General features: G+C 39.4%; 1 protein-coding gene across 4 annotated transcripts in view; it reads right to left on the minus strand.

Annotated features, from left to right (window-relative positions):
• Nucleotides 1–20545, minus strand: part of pigq (phosphatidylinositol glycan anchor biosynthesis, class Q) — a 43650-nt gene that overhangs the window by 16962 nt on the left and 6143 nt on the right. For all 4 annotated transcript variants that reach the window (XM_078558388.1, XM_078558389.1, XM_078558390.1 and 1 more), the window contains exons 2-6: nucleotides 17867–18584; nucleotides 14420–14551; nucleotides 10008–10128; nucleotides 8051–8177; nucleotides 6750–6903 (exon numbers count right to left, since the gene is read on the minus strand). In XM_078558388.1, coding sequence (XP_078414514.1) covers nucleotides 6750–6903; nucleotides 8051–8177; nucleotides 10008–10128; nucleotides 14420–14551; nucleotides 17867–18555 — 1223 coding nt within the window. In that variant the 5' untranslated portion in view covers nucleotides 18556–18584. The remainder of the gene's footprint in view (nucleotides 1–6749; nucleotides 6904–8050; nucleotides 8178–10007; nucleotides 10129–14419; nucleotides 14552–17866; nucleotides 18585–20545) is intronic.

The raw sequence follows: 20545 nt of genomic DNA on the forward strand, positions 1-20545 counted from the left end.
AACCATCAGTAACTTTTTAAAACCAATTTTGCTTCCTAAAACACTCACTAGAAGTAAATGGGGAATAAAAATTCATCTGTTGCAAAATCAAGCCAAGGATTATGACAAACCTTTATTGTTTTTGCCGTAGCAATATTGATGAGTCATTCATTATTTGAAAGCTCATCACATAACCACGCATATACAAGTTGTAGTTTTAAGATTCTTATGCTGTTACCCAGAGCTGTAATTCCAGACTGCTTCACAATCCTCCTTTTTTTGCTCTCCATTAAAGGAATGTTAGTCATGTATAAAAAAACTATGAAAGGCAGAAGTAACAGGGAGCACACTGGATATAGATGCACACTGGAGGCTCATGCATTTTAATTTTGCTTCCTTTTGAGTATGTTGGAGGAGTGGGAAAAATAAAGATGACAGCACATCCTGCATTGTAGTTTATAATGGCTTCAGCATGATCAGCACCAGATTGGAGATAGATGTGTTAAGGTGCACAGAACTGGAAAGAAATTCAAGCAATATACTATAGCAAATAATTTCAATTAGAAACATCTAGTTACCAGCTGTTTTGTTGGAGTCAATGGATTTTGTATTTTTACTGTACACCACTTATAAAACTGCTGCAAAGCCCAAGAAAGGCTTTTTAGTTGTTTATGTTTCTGTTTTCTCCACTTCAGAGGGCAGTACCTCTTTCTGACATGTGGCTTCACGAGTGCCTAATGGCCTCTATGCTTCACCCAAATGCCCATTATTCACAGGCGAGTCAAACAGTGGGGGAATGGAAACATAAGAAATGGAGCAGGATTAGATCATATAGCCCCTCAAGCCTTCTCTGCCATTCTATACAATCATGGTTTATCTTCGGCCTCAATGCCACCTTCTTAACCGCCCCCTCATCAAAAATCTGTCCGAGTCTGAGATATACTCATGATGGAGCATCCATACCCATATGGAATTCCAAAGATTCACAATCTTTTCATTGAAGTTTCCCAACTCAGTCCAAAATGACCATCCCCTTATCCTGAGGCTGTGCCCCCTGTGTTCTAGTTCCCCCAGCCAGGGGAAACAACCAGTGTCTAACTGGTCAAGCCCCTTCAGAATCTTGTGTCATCTCTCATTCTTCTAAACCTTGGACAGTACAGGCCCAATTTACTCAGCCTATAATAGGCCAACCCAATGCTTTGTGCATTCAGCTAAAGAGCCTTTACTTATTGTTTTTAAAAATCACTATTCTTTGCATGGAGGCAATGATGAAAAATAAATCAACTTGCATAGAGCCTGATCCTGCTCACATGGATGTTCCAACAGCATTTAGCGGATAGCAATTTGTGCAAGAACCTTGGTCAAAATTTTCTAGCTCAGGGGTGTTGAGGTCATTTCCAATCCAAAATAGATACCATCAGTTAACTTAGCACAGAATTAACTAGAATTGAATTTGTGACTGACTTTTAAAAAACTATCGAGGGAGCTTGCAAAGGATTTAAAGCTTTCATAGCAGTAATTATTTAACATTGATAATTTAACTATATAAATAGTTAAAGATGAGCAAGAAAAACAATTCTCTTGATACAACTGAGTCTTCACTCGTAATCAGTTTTATTGGCAGTGTCTAGGGATGTAAACAGACAGTAAGCAGCCTGAATATAAAAATTACTTGCTGTTCAATTAATTCACTGCTTTAATGGATTCAGAAGGTACTTGAAAGGTTCTTCCATGGAGCTTGGAAGACAACCATTCTCCTGAAATGAATTTGACAGCAGCCTGGTAACTTCAGCAAATGAAGTAAAGGCTGCAAACTATCCTTGATAGGACAATGCTGTTTCAGATTGCCATTATTCAAAAAACCATGCCATGTTCAATTGTACAGGACAGCTCCTTCTCCCTAATGACCTTGTGGGTAATGGCCATTCATGGTCTGTACTGATGCATTGGATTTCTGATGTATTAGCAATTACAGTGCTACAACTCCACCTCAGCCAGGTTCCTACTTCTTCTGGAAAGTGTGTGTGTGGATATTGGGGGAAAGGGAGGGAGGACAGGATTAGGCTCATCTTGCTCTGTCACTGTGGTTGAGTAGCTTGTCAGTACTCATGGTCTAGACTCTTAACTACAGAATAGCCACTTGGACAAGGCACTTGAGCAGATATTGACACTTCTGATGGCCGCTCGGAGTGGCTGGTTGTTGGGCTGTCGCTTGGTGAGGGGTGCATTGCTGCAGTGTGGCCGAGTCCGCAGAGTTGCTACCAACAGATACGCCAAGAAAGCCACTGTCAAAGGGAAAGGTAAGATGGGAGTCAAAGAGGCTCTGCAAGTCCAGAAGTTTGTAAGGGTCCTGTCATTCTGAACACACACGCTGTGGGAGTCAATATCTACAAACAAGGCAAAAGACTCATAACTGTGGCCAGATACTGAATACCCTGAACGGTTGTTTACGCTGACCCTTGGACCCCTAAAGAGTCTGGATGAACTGGACCCAGGATCTTGGGAATACTGGAAAAGGATAAGAAAACAGCATATGTGGCAACACAACAAAATTCACAAAGGAAAGAAATTCTAGGAAAAACAAAGACAATGCAGCCCCAAGACCCATTTCCTTCAAACAAGGACTGCAGTCTGAGGAGAGAATTTGAATTGCAGCCATCCAGTGCTACTTACACCTCAAAGTAGCAGACAATGCACAGGATAGTGATGTGAAGGAATTGAGCCTGGGTTCCTCGGCTGTATGTGATGTGACTCAGACAATGCTACCCAGGAAAAGCATATTTAACATTTTGATTTACTGGTGAATGATACAGAATAAAAGTAGCAATTTTCTAAAAAAAAACAAACCTCAGCAAGAATCTACCATTTTGATGAGTAGCAAGAAAATAAACTGCTTACAAAAACTGAGGCTTTTAAGCAGCTGGACAGGTAGGTGCCAAAGGGCCTTTAATAGTGAAATATAAGACAAGGCAGGTTAGTACAAATGTTAATATTTTTAGGAAGGTATATAATTGCATCAAGTGCAGTTTGAAAGAGTTCAAATATGCTCATTCATCAAATATCTTGCAAGTACTGTTGCCAGCTTTTGTGAAGTCAGAAACTGTATAGGGATCAATTCTGTTAAGATGATTATATAAAAAACAATTGTTTCACATCACAAAGTGCAAAAGTTGGAAAAAGCAGCTTTTAAAAAACTAATTCATGGGATGTGGGCCTTGCTGGCTAAAGCCCACATATCCCATGAATGAATAAAAAAAATTCTTTTTTTTAAAAAAAGATTTCTGGACTCGAAAACCAGATGGAGGCAATCTTCTGTGAAAGTTCTGTCACACTACAGATGACGTTGGCAAGACGGACAATTTTGGGATTTAGTAGATCTACAGAAGACATTTGAGGAATTACACTGACACTTTAAAAAGCATTGGAAAGACCTTACTAGGGAGCACTGTGTCCTGTTTTTAATCTTAAGTCTAAACCTAAATACGTTGAACTATTCGGGCTGGAAGGTCTCCTATTCCAGCTGACTTGCATTCTTAAGAAATTTTGAAGTCAGTGAAAATTTGTTTTAAAACAACATCCGGTTTATCTGGAACCATAACTATTACAGCACCACTTATTTTGATAAGTAATACAAAGAAAGGAACAAAGGAAAAAATACTTTGTATTTATATAGCACTTTTCATGATGACCCGATATCTCAAAATGCTTTAAAGCCAACGCAGTGCTTTTGAAGTGAGCAACTGTTATAACACAGGAGTGGCAGCAGCCAACTTGCACAGAACAAACAACAATGTGATAATTACATGATAATCTGTTTTTGTGATGTTACTCAAGGGGTCGATGTTGGCTACACCAGGAATAACTCCCCTGCCCTTCTTAAAAATAACATACTCCTGAGAATCATTTTTAATGTCACTGCAGTGCAGACTAATTAACTAAAGAATAAAATTACCTTTCAACCATTTCTAAGAAAATGCATTAAAAAAAATGCATGAATCATATCCAAGGCCAAGTACTTTACTAGTGGTCTTCAATGGCACACTATAAATGGAGCTATATACAGATACTCTCTGCTCATTACATTTGCTATAAAACTACTATTTTGAACAAATTCCATTGCCAGACAAATGCTGATGCAATGGCAGTTATAGTAATCTTTCATTTTAGTATTTCCTGTTCATAGGATGAATATGGCTTTACAGTGAAATATTTTCATAGTTAGTTACTAATGACAGCGTTAAGCATTCCCTGTCAGTTAAGGTATAGGCCGAATAAAGGACTTGTAACTACATTAACTGAAGACACATTTACGCAAGAGTAGAAGTTATTTTGAGGCCCAAACTAATAATTCTCACCTCCAATTACAGATTTTCAGCTATTCAGAATATTTCTTCAATTATTCTTTAAACAAATGCTACAAAATGTAGTTAGGGTGTAGAAAACATTACTACAATCTTCAAGCGTTTAAGGAAAATTATGCAGAATTTATGTTAGTCCAGTAACATCACTGACACCCAAAGGACAAAAACAACAATTTGTTTTGTAGTTTATGCAATTTTCCATTCTTTTACTTCAAAATATTGTGCATCAGTTTTTGGATAACTTTTCTGACAAGAAAAACTTTACACTGTCACAGGTGCAAAGAAATACACCCTCACTTAGATGTGATTAACTATTATTTACTCAACTGTACCTAGTAGTACATTTACCTAGCAGTATAAGTGAAAATAAAAAAATCACCAGAAACCACTCAGTTATATAGTTTCTAAAAACCCATAAATTGAAGGTAGTAATTTTGAGGAAAATGGCACTTCAGGCTTATTGTGGTGAGGAAAGCAAAATATTTTAGCGCCACCTGGTGAGCAAGATATCATAAGGAATGCTGATTTTAAAATTTAACACAGAAGAAAACAGCAAAGTAATTTGGCTCTCGGAAAGAAAATAACTGGCAGCTCCAATTCCACTGCTGTGCTTATTAAAAAACTAATTATAAATCACTAAAAACAATCTATAATCTGCAGTGTTTCCTACGTCAAGATGCTTGTAAATTCTAATTAGAAATATTTGGAATTGTGGTATAGGATTTACAGAATAAATATCTTATTGCTTTTTTTAAAAACTTGTTTGGAGGAATGGGAAGGTTAGAAACAATTTTTTAAAAACAAAATATTGAAAGTGTCCAAGTTATACTAAATACAGTTGTGGACATAATTTGAGAAACAGATTTTGCGTAAACTACAGTTTTTAAAATTAAAAACATTCAGGTAAGATGATGCACCAAACATTAATGCGCCATATGTTAAGAGTTTTATGGTCTTGATCTCTTCTGGTGCTGAGGAAAGAACTAGCACTTTGCTAACACAAGAGGTTAAAAACAAATCAAATCAAGGAGTATTCCCTTATTGCATTTCTCAGCAGTTTTATAATGATCTTGAGAGAGGTCTGTGAGAATGTCAGCTATCCACTCAATTATAGATGACAGGTAGCGCACAACAATTGGGAAATATGTAAACTATTTAAAAAAATACTCGTATAAAATTTGTTGTTGGGGCACAGGTAATACTAGCAAGATCACTTTATTTCTTATCCCTGGTTAGCCTGAGGTGATGGTGAGCCAGGCCTCTTCCTTGTGATGAAGGTGCTCCTGAAATGGTGTTATGCAGGGAATCCCAGAGGACTGGCACAGTGAAGAAACCTGCTGGTGGGAGAACGTAAAATTCTGCCCCTGATGTTGGAGAGGTTACAGTGGCAAGAACACTAGTCAAGTGATCTGCCCTGTCCTAGATGATGTTGAGCTTTAAGTTGTTCGACCCACACCAATTCTTACTTAAACCTTATAGGCGATACAAAGGTTTAAGGGGTCTGGAGGTGAGCAATTTATTGTTGAACACTCACATCTGCCATTGTCAGGTATGACACCAGCCACTGGAGTGATTTCCAATAATTCAATCATCACTCAGTAAAAACAAAGCTCTTTGATAATGTTTTCTGCTTAGTTTGTTTCATGTATATTTTTCCTGAGTTCACCGTAATAGACCATACTACTTGCCATTTGTATTAACGTGCCTGTTATGAGGTTTTTAAAAATCTTAACTGCTCTAAACATTAAAAAAAATATATAGCACCTTTCATGAACACAGAACGTCTCAAAGTGCTTTACAGCCAATAAATACGTTTGAAGAGTATTTGCTGCAACGATGAAAACCAGCAGCCAATTTGTGCAAGATCCCACAGATTGCAACATCATGATGACTAGATAATCTGTTTATAAATTGCTAGTTGAGGGATAAATATTGACCATACCACTGGGAAAATCTCCCATGCTCTTCAAAACAATGCCAAGGGATCTTTTACATCCACCACAGAGGACTTACGGGTCTCAGTTTTATGTAGTTTTTTTTATCCAAAAGATGGCACTTCCAACAGCGCAGCACCCCCTCAGTACTGCACCGGAATGTCAGCCCGGATTTTGTGCTCAAGTTCCTGGAGTGGAACTTGAACCCATGGCCTTCTGACCCGACTCACAACTGAACCATGGTTGACATCTTTGAGGTACTATGGGCTATACAGCAATAGCAAGTCTATTGATTCTTGTACTCAAACAGGACTGTCTCCTACCTGAGCTGTAAAAGGCAAGCTATCATCTCTGAACACAACACACCAAAATGCAATCATTTACTCAGTTCAAATTTTCTTGTCCTTAACCATCAATTATTTTGTTACAAGTCAGTAATACTTTTCAAGTCCTTGGTTAAATGTTGACATCTTACCTGGCCCCGTACACATAAAAGCAGTAGATGTGTAAAGTCAGCAGAGCAATGATGTCTGAAACAATGGATAAGGCAACAGTCAAGCCGAGACATGCTGCTAAGCCAACGTACCACAGGATCATCTCAATAAATGGAGACATCAGATGGATATAACCTGTGAAATAAATACACACTGAACTAGTGTTGTCACACTGTTATGTGAAGCTTTGGCAAAAGTTCTGAACGAACACCGTTTTACAACCAACCAAACACTGGATGGCATTTGAGAGTCAGAATTTCATCAGCATCAAAATCTTTCCTCTAACCACTTTTGATACCTATAGATCCTGATTCGATATCTTGCTTCTCAGCAACTAAAATTGCCATTTATCACATTCTTCCCAGAAGGAGTTACTTGGGATAAATTCTGTGGTCTCTGTATTTTCTAGCAGCAACAGTTCCACGTCAGGAGGCAAAAATTGAGGAGTATGAAGTTTTCAATAAAATGGTGAGCTCAAAGGGAAGCAACAAAAGTAAAACTAAACAAGCTCCAGTTTCTGAATAGCCTCTTCAGTCTTCCACACGTCATAAGGAACATCAGCTTTTTTGTCCTATGACTATTCAAAACAGTGCTGCACTGTTGACAAAAGTCATTTTAACTTCAAAATGCAACAAATAAAAAATGCCATATGTAAACCTCATGAACAAATACAGTAATGTTGCAGCTGGTAATGCTATCCCTGATTCCAACTTAGCTTTCGATATACTGCAGCATTGGTAAATTTGTTACCTTAAGTCCAGCAGTGTTTTAAAATTTTTGTCTTTTGATGGAACAGCTAGTTTTATTACCATAAAAATGGGACATTACAGCTATAAATAAAATTGCCAATACAATAACTAAAATGAGGTGTGGGAAGAAAAACAGCAAATTTACACAGAACAACACCAGTAACTAAAACCAAAATTATTTTGGGCAACTAAACATTAGTTCCAAAAGGGTTTGGTCAAAGGAAACAGTGCTTCTTTAGGACTTTTAAGCACTAAAAGAATTTCAAATCATATCAAGGAAACAATAATAAAAATGTTTTGACAAAATAAAGCTGCCACAAATGCTGCCTGACCTGTTAAGGGTTTCCAACATTTTTGTCTTTTCTCAAGAGAGTGTATTCTGTTAGCTAATGACAATGAAAATCTAAATCATCTTTGTCTTCAGACACAAAGAACAACAAACCAGCACATCCTAAACCACTTTTCAAGTGCACGTATATTGTTATGTAGACAAGGTGATGGTTTCAGAGGTACTGAAACTTAGAATTACTTACTTATCCAAAGGTGGATGTGATAAAGGAAGAAACGTCCCAGCACTTCATCCAGTGCTTTGTTCATCTTTAAACCAGCAGGAGCTCCCATTAGCCACTCCAGCAGTTCCTGCAACTCCTTGGCAACATGCTGTTATCATATTAAAAAATACATATTAATGTTAATGTTAAATCTGCACAGAATTTTGGCATGGAAAACACTTACCAGACTTAAATTCCACATTCCAGCCTGGTGAAACCATGTTTTAAAAATTCTCAGGCGATCAAGTGTGGTTAAGCATTTATTGTCAATGCTTTTATTGTTGGCTGGGCAATAACATTTCAGTCATGCTTTTTAAACATTAAATGTTAACTGGTTGGCGAGTAGTCCGTTGCCATTGAGCTTGATGCACTGCTGTTATTTACACTATTTACTCTACTGATGTTGCCTGAGACTAGTAACTGTAGCTACATTTGTAACACAATTTAGTTTCAAACCACTACTTCAGTTCAAATGTAGTTTAACACACTATTAGATGCTAATCACAAATTTAATATTCTTCACAAAATTCATATTTTGTTAGTTTTTGTCTAATTTAATGTCTTCTTCTATGTGTATGGTCCCCTTACAGGTTGTCCTTCACTGCCGTATACCACTTGAGAATGTGTAGCGATTCTGCTGCCAAACTTTACTTGCTCTCGTCACATGGCTAAAACTGGACACTTGTATGAACAATTAACATGATCTAAGTATATTCTGCACTCCATAACGGTGAGTCAAAGCTGCTCTCTTTTAAATTCAGCTTTTGGGAACAAATATAGGCTGAACTCAAATCACAGGAGGACTCCTATGTTGTAATTACGAACCAAGATACTTTTCCCCCCCTTATAAATCCCCAAGAGCAATTGCAATGGTCACCTTTTTCAAAGAAATATCCAACTTCTGTGTTTCTTCTTCCCTCTCCCAAGAAACAAGCAAACTCCCCAAATTCAAAATGCTTTCCTTGATCAGGAGTGGGAGAAGATAAAGTCTATAAGCATAGTGCCAGAGCTGTTCCTTGGCTCAAATCTGTAGTGCTGCTTGGGCAATTCACCCAAGAAAAATTCACATTCTAAATGAGCCTTTTGGTTACAGGCAATCTGAACATCTTATGTTTACGTACCTGTACTGCCCAATTATCTAAAGATACAATATATAAGATTAGGACCATATTGTAAGTTAGGCTGGATATTTCTTTCGTAAGTGGCTCCCTACAATCTTTTTGAAGGTTTCTGGTGCTTTTAAGGGGAAGCTAGATAAATACATGAGAGAGAAAGGAATAGAAAGATATGTTGATTGTATTAGATGAGGCAGTGTGGGAGGAAGCTCAAACACCAGCATAGACTAACTGGGCCAAATGACCTGTTCCTGGGCTGTAAATTCTATGCAAAATCCTGTGTGCAAGTGATTAGAGATTGAGATTTAAACTGATTGTTAGTTGAGATTGTTTTCTGAGTCATTTCCAATTTTTAATCCAAATTGTCTAGATCCTTTTCCCCTTTCTCCTTCTAAAAGCAATGACTCTTTGCCGATGCAGTGTTCCAAAGAAACCTGATACTCACAAGTATGAGGTCACTATTTGTCTGAATTTTTACAGTGAGTGCCTGCAGACTACTTGGCCATAGAAAGGGGTGGATATCATTGTCAAACTAATCCTGTTAAAATGTGCATATCCATATTTTTCAGTTTGTTGGATAGTAATCTGGAGCAGGATTACTATCTTTGATATTTCAAAAGTCATTTTCTGAGGCCAATTAACCCAGCAAAGATCAGAGATTAAACCTGACTCCTTCCTGTGTCATTCAGCCACTTACCAAGCCATTAGAGATCACTCACTAAAACTTTACAAATTAAAATCTGTACAAGAATATAAAAATGGTATCAAAGGTTCTCTCAACAGTTCACATTTTTCAAACCAATAACAGATACAAAATTTCTTACATCTGCGACTGGAACGAGGGCATCCGCTAACTGGCCAATTCGATTCTTCTGATAAAGCCAAGAGATGAGCAACAATCCAAGACCCACATCAATTAGGAATGAAACAAAGAGGTTGGCTTTTCTAGAAGAAAATATAAAATGTTTCCAACATATAGAAAATGCTGTCTTATCAAATATAAGATGTAGAGGTTTAGTGAATAGTTGATAATATAATGCCAAATGATAAGGTTACCAGAACGGTGAAAATTATCTGAGGTTGTTTGGAGATCATGAAATAGATTCTCAGGCCACTCAAAATACTTTCAAGAACAAAAAATAAAACCCCACAAATGATAAAGATGTTGATAGACACAAGGTTAAAATTAAATAGCTTATTCACTATGGTTGGTACTGTACATACATACAACTCCTTTCCAAATTTTCTCTCCAATTTTTTTTGCTATTTAAAATTAATTTTTAATTGCAAGGTCAGCGTTTGCTACCCATCCCTAACTGCTACAACTGACTGATTTGCTAGACCATTTCAGAGGGCAGTTAAAAATCAATCACATTGCTGTGGGTCTAGAGTCACATGTAGGCCAGGCCAGGTAAAGAGGGCAGATTTCCTTCCCTGAAGGACATTAGTAAACCAGCTGGGTTTTAATGACAATTCATGATTGTCTCATGGTCATCATTACTGAGACTAGCTTTCAATTCCAGATTTTTATTAATTGCATTTAAATTCCACCAGCTGCCATGGTGGGATTTGAACTCTGGATTACTAGTCCAGTGACATTCCCACTACACCACTGTAATGATCACTCAATCTTCAAAAAAAAAAAGACAATTCTATTAGAACTATTATTCCACACGATGACATGGTCACTCAGCTGGCGTGGGAGAGGCAGCCAAGGACCCATCATCGATTGCCTCAGCTCTTCAGCTGTCGAAGGGCCTGGCCTCCCACATTCTACCTGTCAACGTGAGCTCATCCAAAGCTCTGCTGTCCATGTCCTAACTTGCATCAAATGCCATTCATCCATCATCCCTCTGCTCGCTGACCTACAACAGCTTCCTGTTAAACAACATCTCGATTTTCAAATTCTCAACCTTGTTTTCAAATTACTTCATCACCTCACTCCTCCCTATCTCTGTAATCACCTGCAACCTTCTGAGATATCTGAATTCCTCTAATTCCGATCACTCCACAATTTGTGGACAATTTTTGCCTAGGCCCTAAGCCTTGAAACTACCTTACGAAATTTCTTTGCCTCTTAACCTCTTTTAAGACACTTAAAACTGACCTCTTTGGCCAAGTTTTGGTCATCTGCACTAACAAACTATTATGTGAATGCCTCTGTGATCTCACACACACACATTGTTGCTATATACTTTGACCTATGTTGAAAAGTGCTTGTGTGGACATCATGTGAGGGCACGATTGAGCTCAACTGCAGTGGACCCATAGTTCAATAGCTTAACAATCAGGTATCTAGATTTACACATGAAGAATGGTCACTTGGGAAAGATGTCAGGGGGTGACTGTTAGCTGTGGAAACATACCTCAGCAGGTGTTAACATCTTTGAGGAGAGAATGAGGGCAAAAAAAGGTAAAATAGCATATATATACACTATACCAGAACACAGTCTACCCTGTCAAACTACATAACAACTAATAATTTTGAAGATCTCAACTGAAAAGAACTGCAGCCTGTTAAATATTTCTTTCTTGATAATTGGACCCCTCAGTTCTGGTATTGACCTTGCAAATCTTTTGCACACTCTCTAGTGCTTCTATATCCTTTTTGTAACATGGAGGCCAGCACTCCAAATATGGTCTAGCCAAGGTTCTACACAATTTTAACATAACATCTTTGCTTTTGAATTCTATTCTTCTAGAAATGAATCCCAATGTGTTTGCATATTTAATGGCTTTGTTAACCTGTGCCCCTACATTTTGATTAGTGAATCTGTGCCCGTAAATCCCTTTGTGCTTCTACCCCATTTAGTCTCTTACCTTCCAAGAAGTAGGTGACCTCTTTATTCCTCCTACCAAAATGTACCACCTCACACTTATCCATCTTGAAATTAATTTGCCATTTACATGCCTGTTCTGCAAGCTGATTACATAATGCTGTCTTGTATAGTATCAGTTTTCCTCTGTATTAGTTATTTATAGTGTACTTCTGATTCCAGAGTCCAAATTGTTTAAATTTAAGCAACCCCCGGTCCCATTTCCTACCTTCTGCCTGCCAGAGCTACCACCTTTAGCTCTAGTCTGTCTCCTGTTTTGTAGCCAGTTTGCAATCAATTCCATTACTTCTCCTGACTCCTCAATCTCTGACTGTAGTCATACCAGACCTCCTTGAAAAAAACTATGCCAAAAACCTATTTATTCCCCCACAAAAGTTTTTTTTTAAGTCTTTCTTTCCCATATCTCTGAATTCAAAGTCTTTCTCAGCCAACAGGATGTGGTATAGATCTGTGCCTAGTCATCTAATGTAGTCAAAAATGACCAATTCCGAAAGGCAAATTGTCCTCTAACCAAAAAGTGCCAATATATTGGTACAAGTTGACACAGTTTAGAAGGGCAAAATGCAAATATTGTAATGCTTTAGCATAGCAAACTGGATGCAGCTGATCCCAGTAATTAAGGTTAGTAAAATTATAGCTCAATAGCAAGAAAGCTAGTTGTGGAATTACAAGCTATGCATACCTTAATAGCCAGGTGAACATCTTCACAAATGTGTCTAATAGAAGTTCTAACACTTCACATTGTTTTTTCATTCGTTCATGGGATGTGGGTGTTGCTGGCTAGGCCAACATTTTTATTGCTCATCCCTAATTACCCTCGAGGTGGTGGTGAGCCACCTTCTTGAAACGCTGCAGTCCATGTGGACTATGTACACCCACAGTGCTGCAGCAGGGAAGGAACTGCTATATAGTGCCAAGTCATGATGGTGTGTGGCTTGGAGGGGAACTTGCAGGTGGTGGTGTTCCCATGCATCTGCTGCTCCGTCCTTCTAGGTGGTTGTGGTCGTGGGTTTGGAAGGTGTTGTCGAAGGAGCCTTGGCGAGTTGCTGCAGTGCATCTTATAGATGGTACACACCACTGCCACTGTGTGTTGGTGGTGGAGGGAGTGAATGTTTGTGCATGGGGTGTCAATCAAGCGGGCTGCCTTTGTCCTGGATGTTGTTGAGCTTCTCGAGTGTTGTTGGAGCTGCACTCATCCAGGCAAGTAGAGTGTATTCTATCACACTCCTGGCCTGTGCCTTGAAGGTAGTGGACAGGCTTTGGGGAGTCAGGAGGTGCATTATAGACTAGAATTCCCAGCCTCTGACCTGCTCATGTCGCCACAGCATTTATAGGTTTTGTCTAGTTCAGTTTCTGGTCAATGGTAATCCTCAGGATGTTGATAGTGAGGGATTCAGTGATGGTAATGCCATTGAATGTCAAGGGGAGACGGTTGGATTCGCTCGTTAGAGATGGTCACTGCCTGGCACTTGTGTGGAGCAAATGTTGACGTTTCGAGTCCGTATGACCCTTCATCAGAACTAAGACATATAGAAATGAGATGAAGTATAAGCTGGTGTTTTGGGGGGGGGGGGGGGGGGGGTGGGTGTGGAGACAGGGAGGGGGACAGGCCAGGTAAAGCTCGATAAGGGGCCAGTGATAGGTGGAGGCCAAAGAGACTGCCAAAGATGTCATAGACAAAAGGACAAAGGAGCGTTGAAGGTGGTGATATTATCTAAAGGATGTGCTAATGGGGACATTAAGGGTAGCAAGCAGGACAAGTTAGTGGCAGATGGCTGTAGTGGGGGTGGGGTGGGTTCCCCCCGTCAACCCCTTTTGTCCTTTTGTCTATGATATATTTGGCAGTCTCTTCTTGGCCTCCACCTATCACTGGCCACCTATCAAGCTCTACCTGTCCCACACCCCCAATGGTGCTGATTAAGGATTAATTTGCTGTGTTTGTGCATTAGTTAGCAATTATACTCACTGCAGAAAGTGCTAGTACTTAACTATAAAGGATCCTTTCAAGGCCAAGATTTGCATTCATTTAAGATCAAAATCCTGGAACTCCCTCCCTAACAGCACTGTGGGTGTACCTACACCACATGGACTGCAGCGGTTCAAGAAGGCAGCTCACCACCACCTTCAAGGGCAATAAGGGATGGCAATAAATGCTGGCCTAGCCAACAACACCCACATCCCATGAACAGGTATTAAAAAAAGGCTACTTTTCCCTTCTACACAGTTTTCCCACACAGACGGAAAGTGCTTCTTAAATGTGCGCCCTAACCTTCCCCAATTCATATCAGCTGCTCTTAATCAGAACTTGAGCATGCACTCAATTGTCACAGCGTTTGCAACATTAACAAGTTAGGCATCATGTTTATTCTCATTAAGGAAAAAAGCCAAACCTCCTGTACCTCATAAACTCTGAGTGATTCTGTGCTTTTGTAGTACTTGTGATTGTCTGCAAGTGATCCAAGCGATGTGCAAGCTGTACACAGGTTGAGAGCTTGCTCCATAAAAAACGCAGAGGCCATATGTTTAATGCTCTACAGCAAAAGGACAAAAAGAACATTCTTTAATCTCTCATGCATAATATAAACAGTACAGTAAATTCTAAATTAAGATGTTTACCTGTCCTTGAAATGTCAAAAATTGGAAAGATGTTTATTTTATGATTTATTATAGTGGTGAACTTTGTAGCTATATTTTAAAACAGCAATTTAAAAAGCTAGTTGTGCAACTTAAATGGCTTGTGCTCAATAATTCCTTTGCTTACTGAATAAATTACATACAATGCTAAAAGCAGTATAAAGATTAAATTTTTACCTTATCAAGATTGTACAGATAAATGGCCCACATTTTGCTGGAACAGGGTACCTCGCTGCATGCTCCATTAGTTAGACCTACTCAGGTACCTTTAGGTTTTAAATTTTTTGTTCACAAATTAGCTGGATGTGTGAACTTATAACAATGCAGTGAGGACAATAGGGCATCTGGTACCATGGTGGACAATAGGGCATCTGGTACCACGGTGAACAATGGGGTGAAGCATGCAACCCCTTAACCAGTGAGACTGAAGGATTAAAAATTAAAAAGGGTGAGGGACTGAGATCATAGCTGAATTAAGAGTGGGTGAACATGACGCCCAATCACGTACAGAAAGAAAAATAAAGAGAAGGAAAGAAAGATTGAATTAAGAGAACTAAAAAGGAGGCAGAAAGGAAAAGTAAGGTTGTTAAAATGTCAAATTTGTTTCTATAAAAACAATCTCCAACCTAAATTACAACCTAAAGGAACGAGTCTCCACACTTACAATGTGTTTCAATAAGATTACCTCTCATTCTTCTAAACTCTAATGAGTATAGGCCCAACCTGCTCAACCTTACCTCATAAGACAACCCCTTCGTCCCAGGAATCAGCCTAGTGAACCTTGCCTGAACTGCTTCCGAAGCAAGCATATCCCTCCTTAAGGAAGGAGGCCAAAACTATACACAGTACTCTAGGTGCAGTCTCACCAATGCCCTGTACAGTTGTAGCAAGATTTCCTACTTTTATACTCCATCCCCCTTGCAATAAAGGCCAACATTATTTTCCTTCCTAATTACTTGCTGCAGCTGCAAGCTAACTTTTTGTGATTCGTGTACAAGGACATCCAGGTCCCTCTGTACTGCAGCATACTGCAGTCTCTCTCCATTTACATAATATACTACATTTCTATTCTTCTTGTCAAAGTGGAGAACCTCACATTTTCCCACATTATACTCCTTCTCCCCAAAATTTGAGAGATATAAATTCTCCTACTTGCTAGCCTTAAGGGTCTGACATGAAATTAGCTGGATCTGTCTCCCTCTTTGTTCGAATGCCATAAAGCTGTTTCCAATTTGACAAACTCACGCAAACTGATTGATGTGGGAAATTTCTGATATTATAGTGGTACAGCAGAGGATATTCTTCTGAGGCTATACTTAAGGCACATTTGTGTAGCAGAGAAGAGGAAATTTCACTCTGAATTTAACTTGTGTTGTACTGGAGGTAGAGGATACTGACAAAATTGTCCAAAAAGTTAAAAAATGTTACATTTATCAGGGCAAACCTATTTCACTGTAATAAACAGAAAACCTTTTTTAAAACCTCAAAAAGAGAGGTGATCCAACTTAAAGTGTGAATTTTAGAAGAGCTATCATTTTGATTACCGTCAAATTTGTGGAGTCATCTGATCTTGAAATGCGAATGACTCTTACATTTCAAGCAGACTGATAAAACAATTGCAGAAATAAATGAGCTTCAAATGTTTCCTGACTATGAGCAGGTTATTTCGTCTGAGTACCATCAGGCAGCCAGCACCAAACAAGGCAGCTTGTTTTGCAGTAGCAGGTCTTGTTATGGCACCTTACATGAGAAGGTAAGAAATGAGGAGGAGGGGGAGACCATGTGGCCCATCAAGCTTGCTCCATCATTCAATATGACCATGGCTGAATTTCTACCACATATCTCCACATATCTCATATCCCTTGCAAAAATCTATCAATCTCAGTCTTGAATATAAACGATTGAATGGCCGTAGCCCTCTGGGGTAGAGAATTCTGAAGATTTACACTACTCCAAGTGAAGAAATTTCTCCTCACCACTGTTGTGAATGAAAATAATTGGATAATTGCCTGAATCAGTGCAGCTCCAACAACTCTGCAGAAGCTCAACACTATCCAGGACAAAGCAGACTGCTTGACTGGCACCCCATCCATCACCTTCAACATCCACTCCCTCCACCACACAGTGGCAGCAGTGTGCACCATCTACAAGATGCACTGCAGCAACTCACCAACGCTCTGTCGATAGCGCCTTCCAAACCCAGGGCCTCTACCACTTAGGACAAGGGAAGCAGATGCATGAGAGCACCACCACCTGCAAGTTTCCCTCCAAGCCACTCACCAGCCTGACTGAAATATATCGCCATTCCTTCACTGTCGCTGGGTCAAAATCCTGGAACTCACTCCACAACAGCACTGTGGGTGTACCTACACCACATGGACCACAGTGGTTCAAGGTGGCAGCTCACCACCACCTTCTCAACGGCAATTAAGAATGGGCTGTAAAAACTCCCCATGTCCCATGAAATAATTAAAAAAAGACACCTAATCATGAAGCTGCCCCCTATGTCTGGACTGTCCAGCCAGTCAAAACAGCTTCTCAGCCTCTATCCTACGAAGCTCCCAGATCAACCCAGTTTGCTGGGAAATAGATTGGGACTTCTTGAACTTTTGCTTTTTAAACTTTAGACTTGTTTTAGTAACATTTTTCTAATCTTGTCAACAGCTGCCACTAATTAGGGACAGTACAGGTTAAATGCAAAGCAAAACCCCCTCCACTCTGCCCCAACACTGAACAGTATATTTCACCCTCCAATTTCCTAATTTCTTATTGTGTAATTTATAAAGTACAGAGTTAAAGAAGTAGTGTTAAAATATAATTGCTTTTATAAAGTAGACTGTATTTGCATTCAAGGTTACTCAAGATTAAAAATGTGTTTGAAAGATGCTTTATGAGGTTCTGCGTATTGTGAAATCTTAATGGCCACTATAACCTGCACTGATTATTCCAGTTTCACATACTGAAGGTAATGAATGCAAATTCCAGCTATCTCAAGTTAAAATGGAGTATGAATGGTGGACTGTGCTAGCACCCTTCACCTCCAGAGGTTTCTTGAAATCAAACCTCAAAAGGTAAACATTGTGTTGGACAGGTACTAAAAAAAAGTCATAAGTGCAAGAGTTCAACAGGCGGCACCTGGTTCCCACAAAGTCTGCAATATAAGCTCTCAACATTAGTCTACACATTTTCATATTTTCTCCAATATCAATTACCTGCTTTTGCAGATACTAGATATAAATGACAGCAGGAGGGAAAGTACCACACACACAGGTACTGATGCTTGCTTCACAAGTTCGACAACAATACTAGCTTCTCGTCCTTCTGACTGCCAGTGAGTAAACTTAATTGGTGTCTCATCATATTTATCAATCATAAATAATAGCTCGCATTTAGCAACAGTATCAAATATGGTGGCAAAATCTGAGGCAAAAGCTTTTGACTTTACTCCGGCGTTACGGTTGTCCTCTGGGGTTTTAGTGTCCAAACAATGTAACTTTGACAGCATAACCTTGCGTTGATCATAGTGGATTAAGATAACATTTTCCTTGTCATTCTTACTGCCTTGTTGAACCAGTCGATAGTCGAAAACGAATTTATTTTCTTTCTCTTGCGTCAACTGGAACCAGAGATCATGTGGAAAGATGGAACTCAGATCTTCCAGGAACTGGCTGAGGTCTTTCTTTGCCTGAGAATAATGGCTGCTCCAGGACCCAAGCACAGAGACATTTACCTTAGTCACCTCCCTAATCTGCACAAGGTATTGTTTCACTTGGCCAGGGATGAAAGGATAGTGAATAACTGCCAGGACAACTGCAGCATTCTGCTCTGGAATCCAACGACCTATCAGGAGGCCACTTTCTGCTTCAGGGCAGCAACTCGGAAAGAACACTTTGATAACCATGTTATAACTTCACAAATTCCTGGCTTTGTCTGTAAAAAATAAAATCCGAGATATAGTTACTGAAATGGTTGCATCTGAAAGACTGATCTGTAAGGAAAATTGTCTTTTTTTGTCAAATACATTTCATGCTGCATTATAGACTGCAATCAATACAATTAAAATGGCACTTTCTCCCTAATCTTAATTTGTCAATCCAGAGATTGATCACAGTCAGCATGGCCGTAACAGTGTTAAACATTACCCTCAGTGCCCTGGGCAAAATCAACTAGGGTCATTGCTACTCACTGATCCCTGGTTTGTGTACATCTCTGAGCAGAAACAAGATTGGTTGTAAACCTGTGCTCCCCAAGGGCATATTAAAATAATCTGCTGATTTAACTCTTACAATATACAAACAAGGTTATCCTAGAGGGCAAGGACAATTCTTTTTTGAATGATCAAGCATCTCACTCTGCCTCTACCGCTCCTGCAATGTCAAGTGCAAGGAGCTTGTGGGCTTCTTTGTTTCAAAGGCTATTATCTTGCCTCATTCATTAAAGTCTTCTCCTTCCCAATCCCTTCCACCCTACAATTTCCCTGCCACGTGCAACTCTGTCCATCACTTTATCACCTCCAACTTTACCTTGGGCAGACTCATTTCCTTCATGAGAATTATCCTTCCCTCCCCTTCACACCCTGATCCTTCCACCCTCCCCAACTACCTTTCTATTATCAAGCCTGCTCATCTCCAAGGTGCTTGCAGGAGTCATTGCAATCCAGCTCTGTATTCTCCATGCCCAAAATGACCGTTTCAAATGACTGTGTAGAACCAAATACATTTACACAGAGAGAGTGGCTATTACATATTCTTTGCTGGAACAATACAAAACAAATCCCATTGCCCGATTTGCTCCCTGTAGCCCTATATTCTCCTCTGCTTTCAAAACCTTGCAGAAAAGCATTCTATGTCTTAATGTTCTCTTAACCTCTCCTCACTCTCAGTAACAATTTTAAACTGATGACACCCTCACCAGTGATCTGCTAAACATAAGAAATAGCCTTTTCTATTCACCCAATTAAACACCAGATAATTTAAAATCCCTTCTTTGACTTTTCTCTTCGAGTGGAAATAATCCCAACCGTCTATGTCCCCTCTAGTTTCTACCCCCGGTTTCAACCTGCTGTTTCTACACTTTGCAATCTCCTATCCAACCATCCTCTCTGCCACATTCAGACTGCCTCCGTTAAAGTCACCAACGGCATTCCCTGTGAGAACTGAGAGTCGTTATTTCCCCCTTGATCTCTCCGTGATATCATTATCTATGTTTTCAATCCCTTAAAATGTCTTCCTCAATCCTGAACTCAACAAATTCCAACCTGTCAAAACTGCTGCGATTACACTGTCATTTGCCCATCATATCGTTCATCAAGCCACCCACTACTGGATCTCTTTCCACCAATGCACTGAATTCAAAACCAGCATACCAGTTTGCAAATCCCTTCATAGCTCCAGCTCAGATTAAGTCTGCAATCTCGTTCAATCTATCACCTCTGTTGTAAATATTGAATTCACCACTCCTCCATCTGTTGGAGGCTTCAGCTACCTTACTTCTAGTTAATATGTGCAATAAAATGTATAGAAACATATGGAAATAAAATATAAATGCACACAAGAGTGCCAAACTTGCGTTATTCTAGATTTCTATGAGAGGAAGCAACAATAAAAAAATGGAGATGTCAGGCAAAAAAAAAGACTGAATTGGCATAACTTGGAATACCATTTCTTTATTTTAGCATGATAGATCTATTGCCATTTATCAGGATTGATATCATGCTTAAAAAGGAACATGGTCTGTATGTTCAACTCTGCATGACTTCTATTAGCAGGCTTGTATCCATTACAAGCCTACTGACTCCCACAGCTACCTCGACTATAGCTCCTCACACCCCGCTTCCTGTAAGGACTCCATCCCATTCTCTCAATTCCTTCGCCTCCGTCGCATCTGTTCTG

The sequence above is a fragment of the Cetorhinus maximus genome, chromosome 15, assembly GCF_964194155.1.
Source record: "Cetorhinus maximus chromosome 15, sCetMax3.hap1.1, whole genome shotgun sequence".
Classification (NCBI taxonomy): Eukaryota; Metazoa; Chordata; class Chondrichthyes; order Lamniformes; family Cetorhinidae; genus Cetorhinus; species Cetorhinus maximus.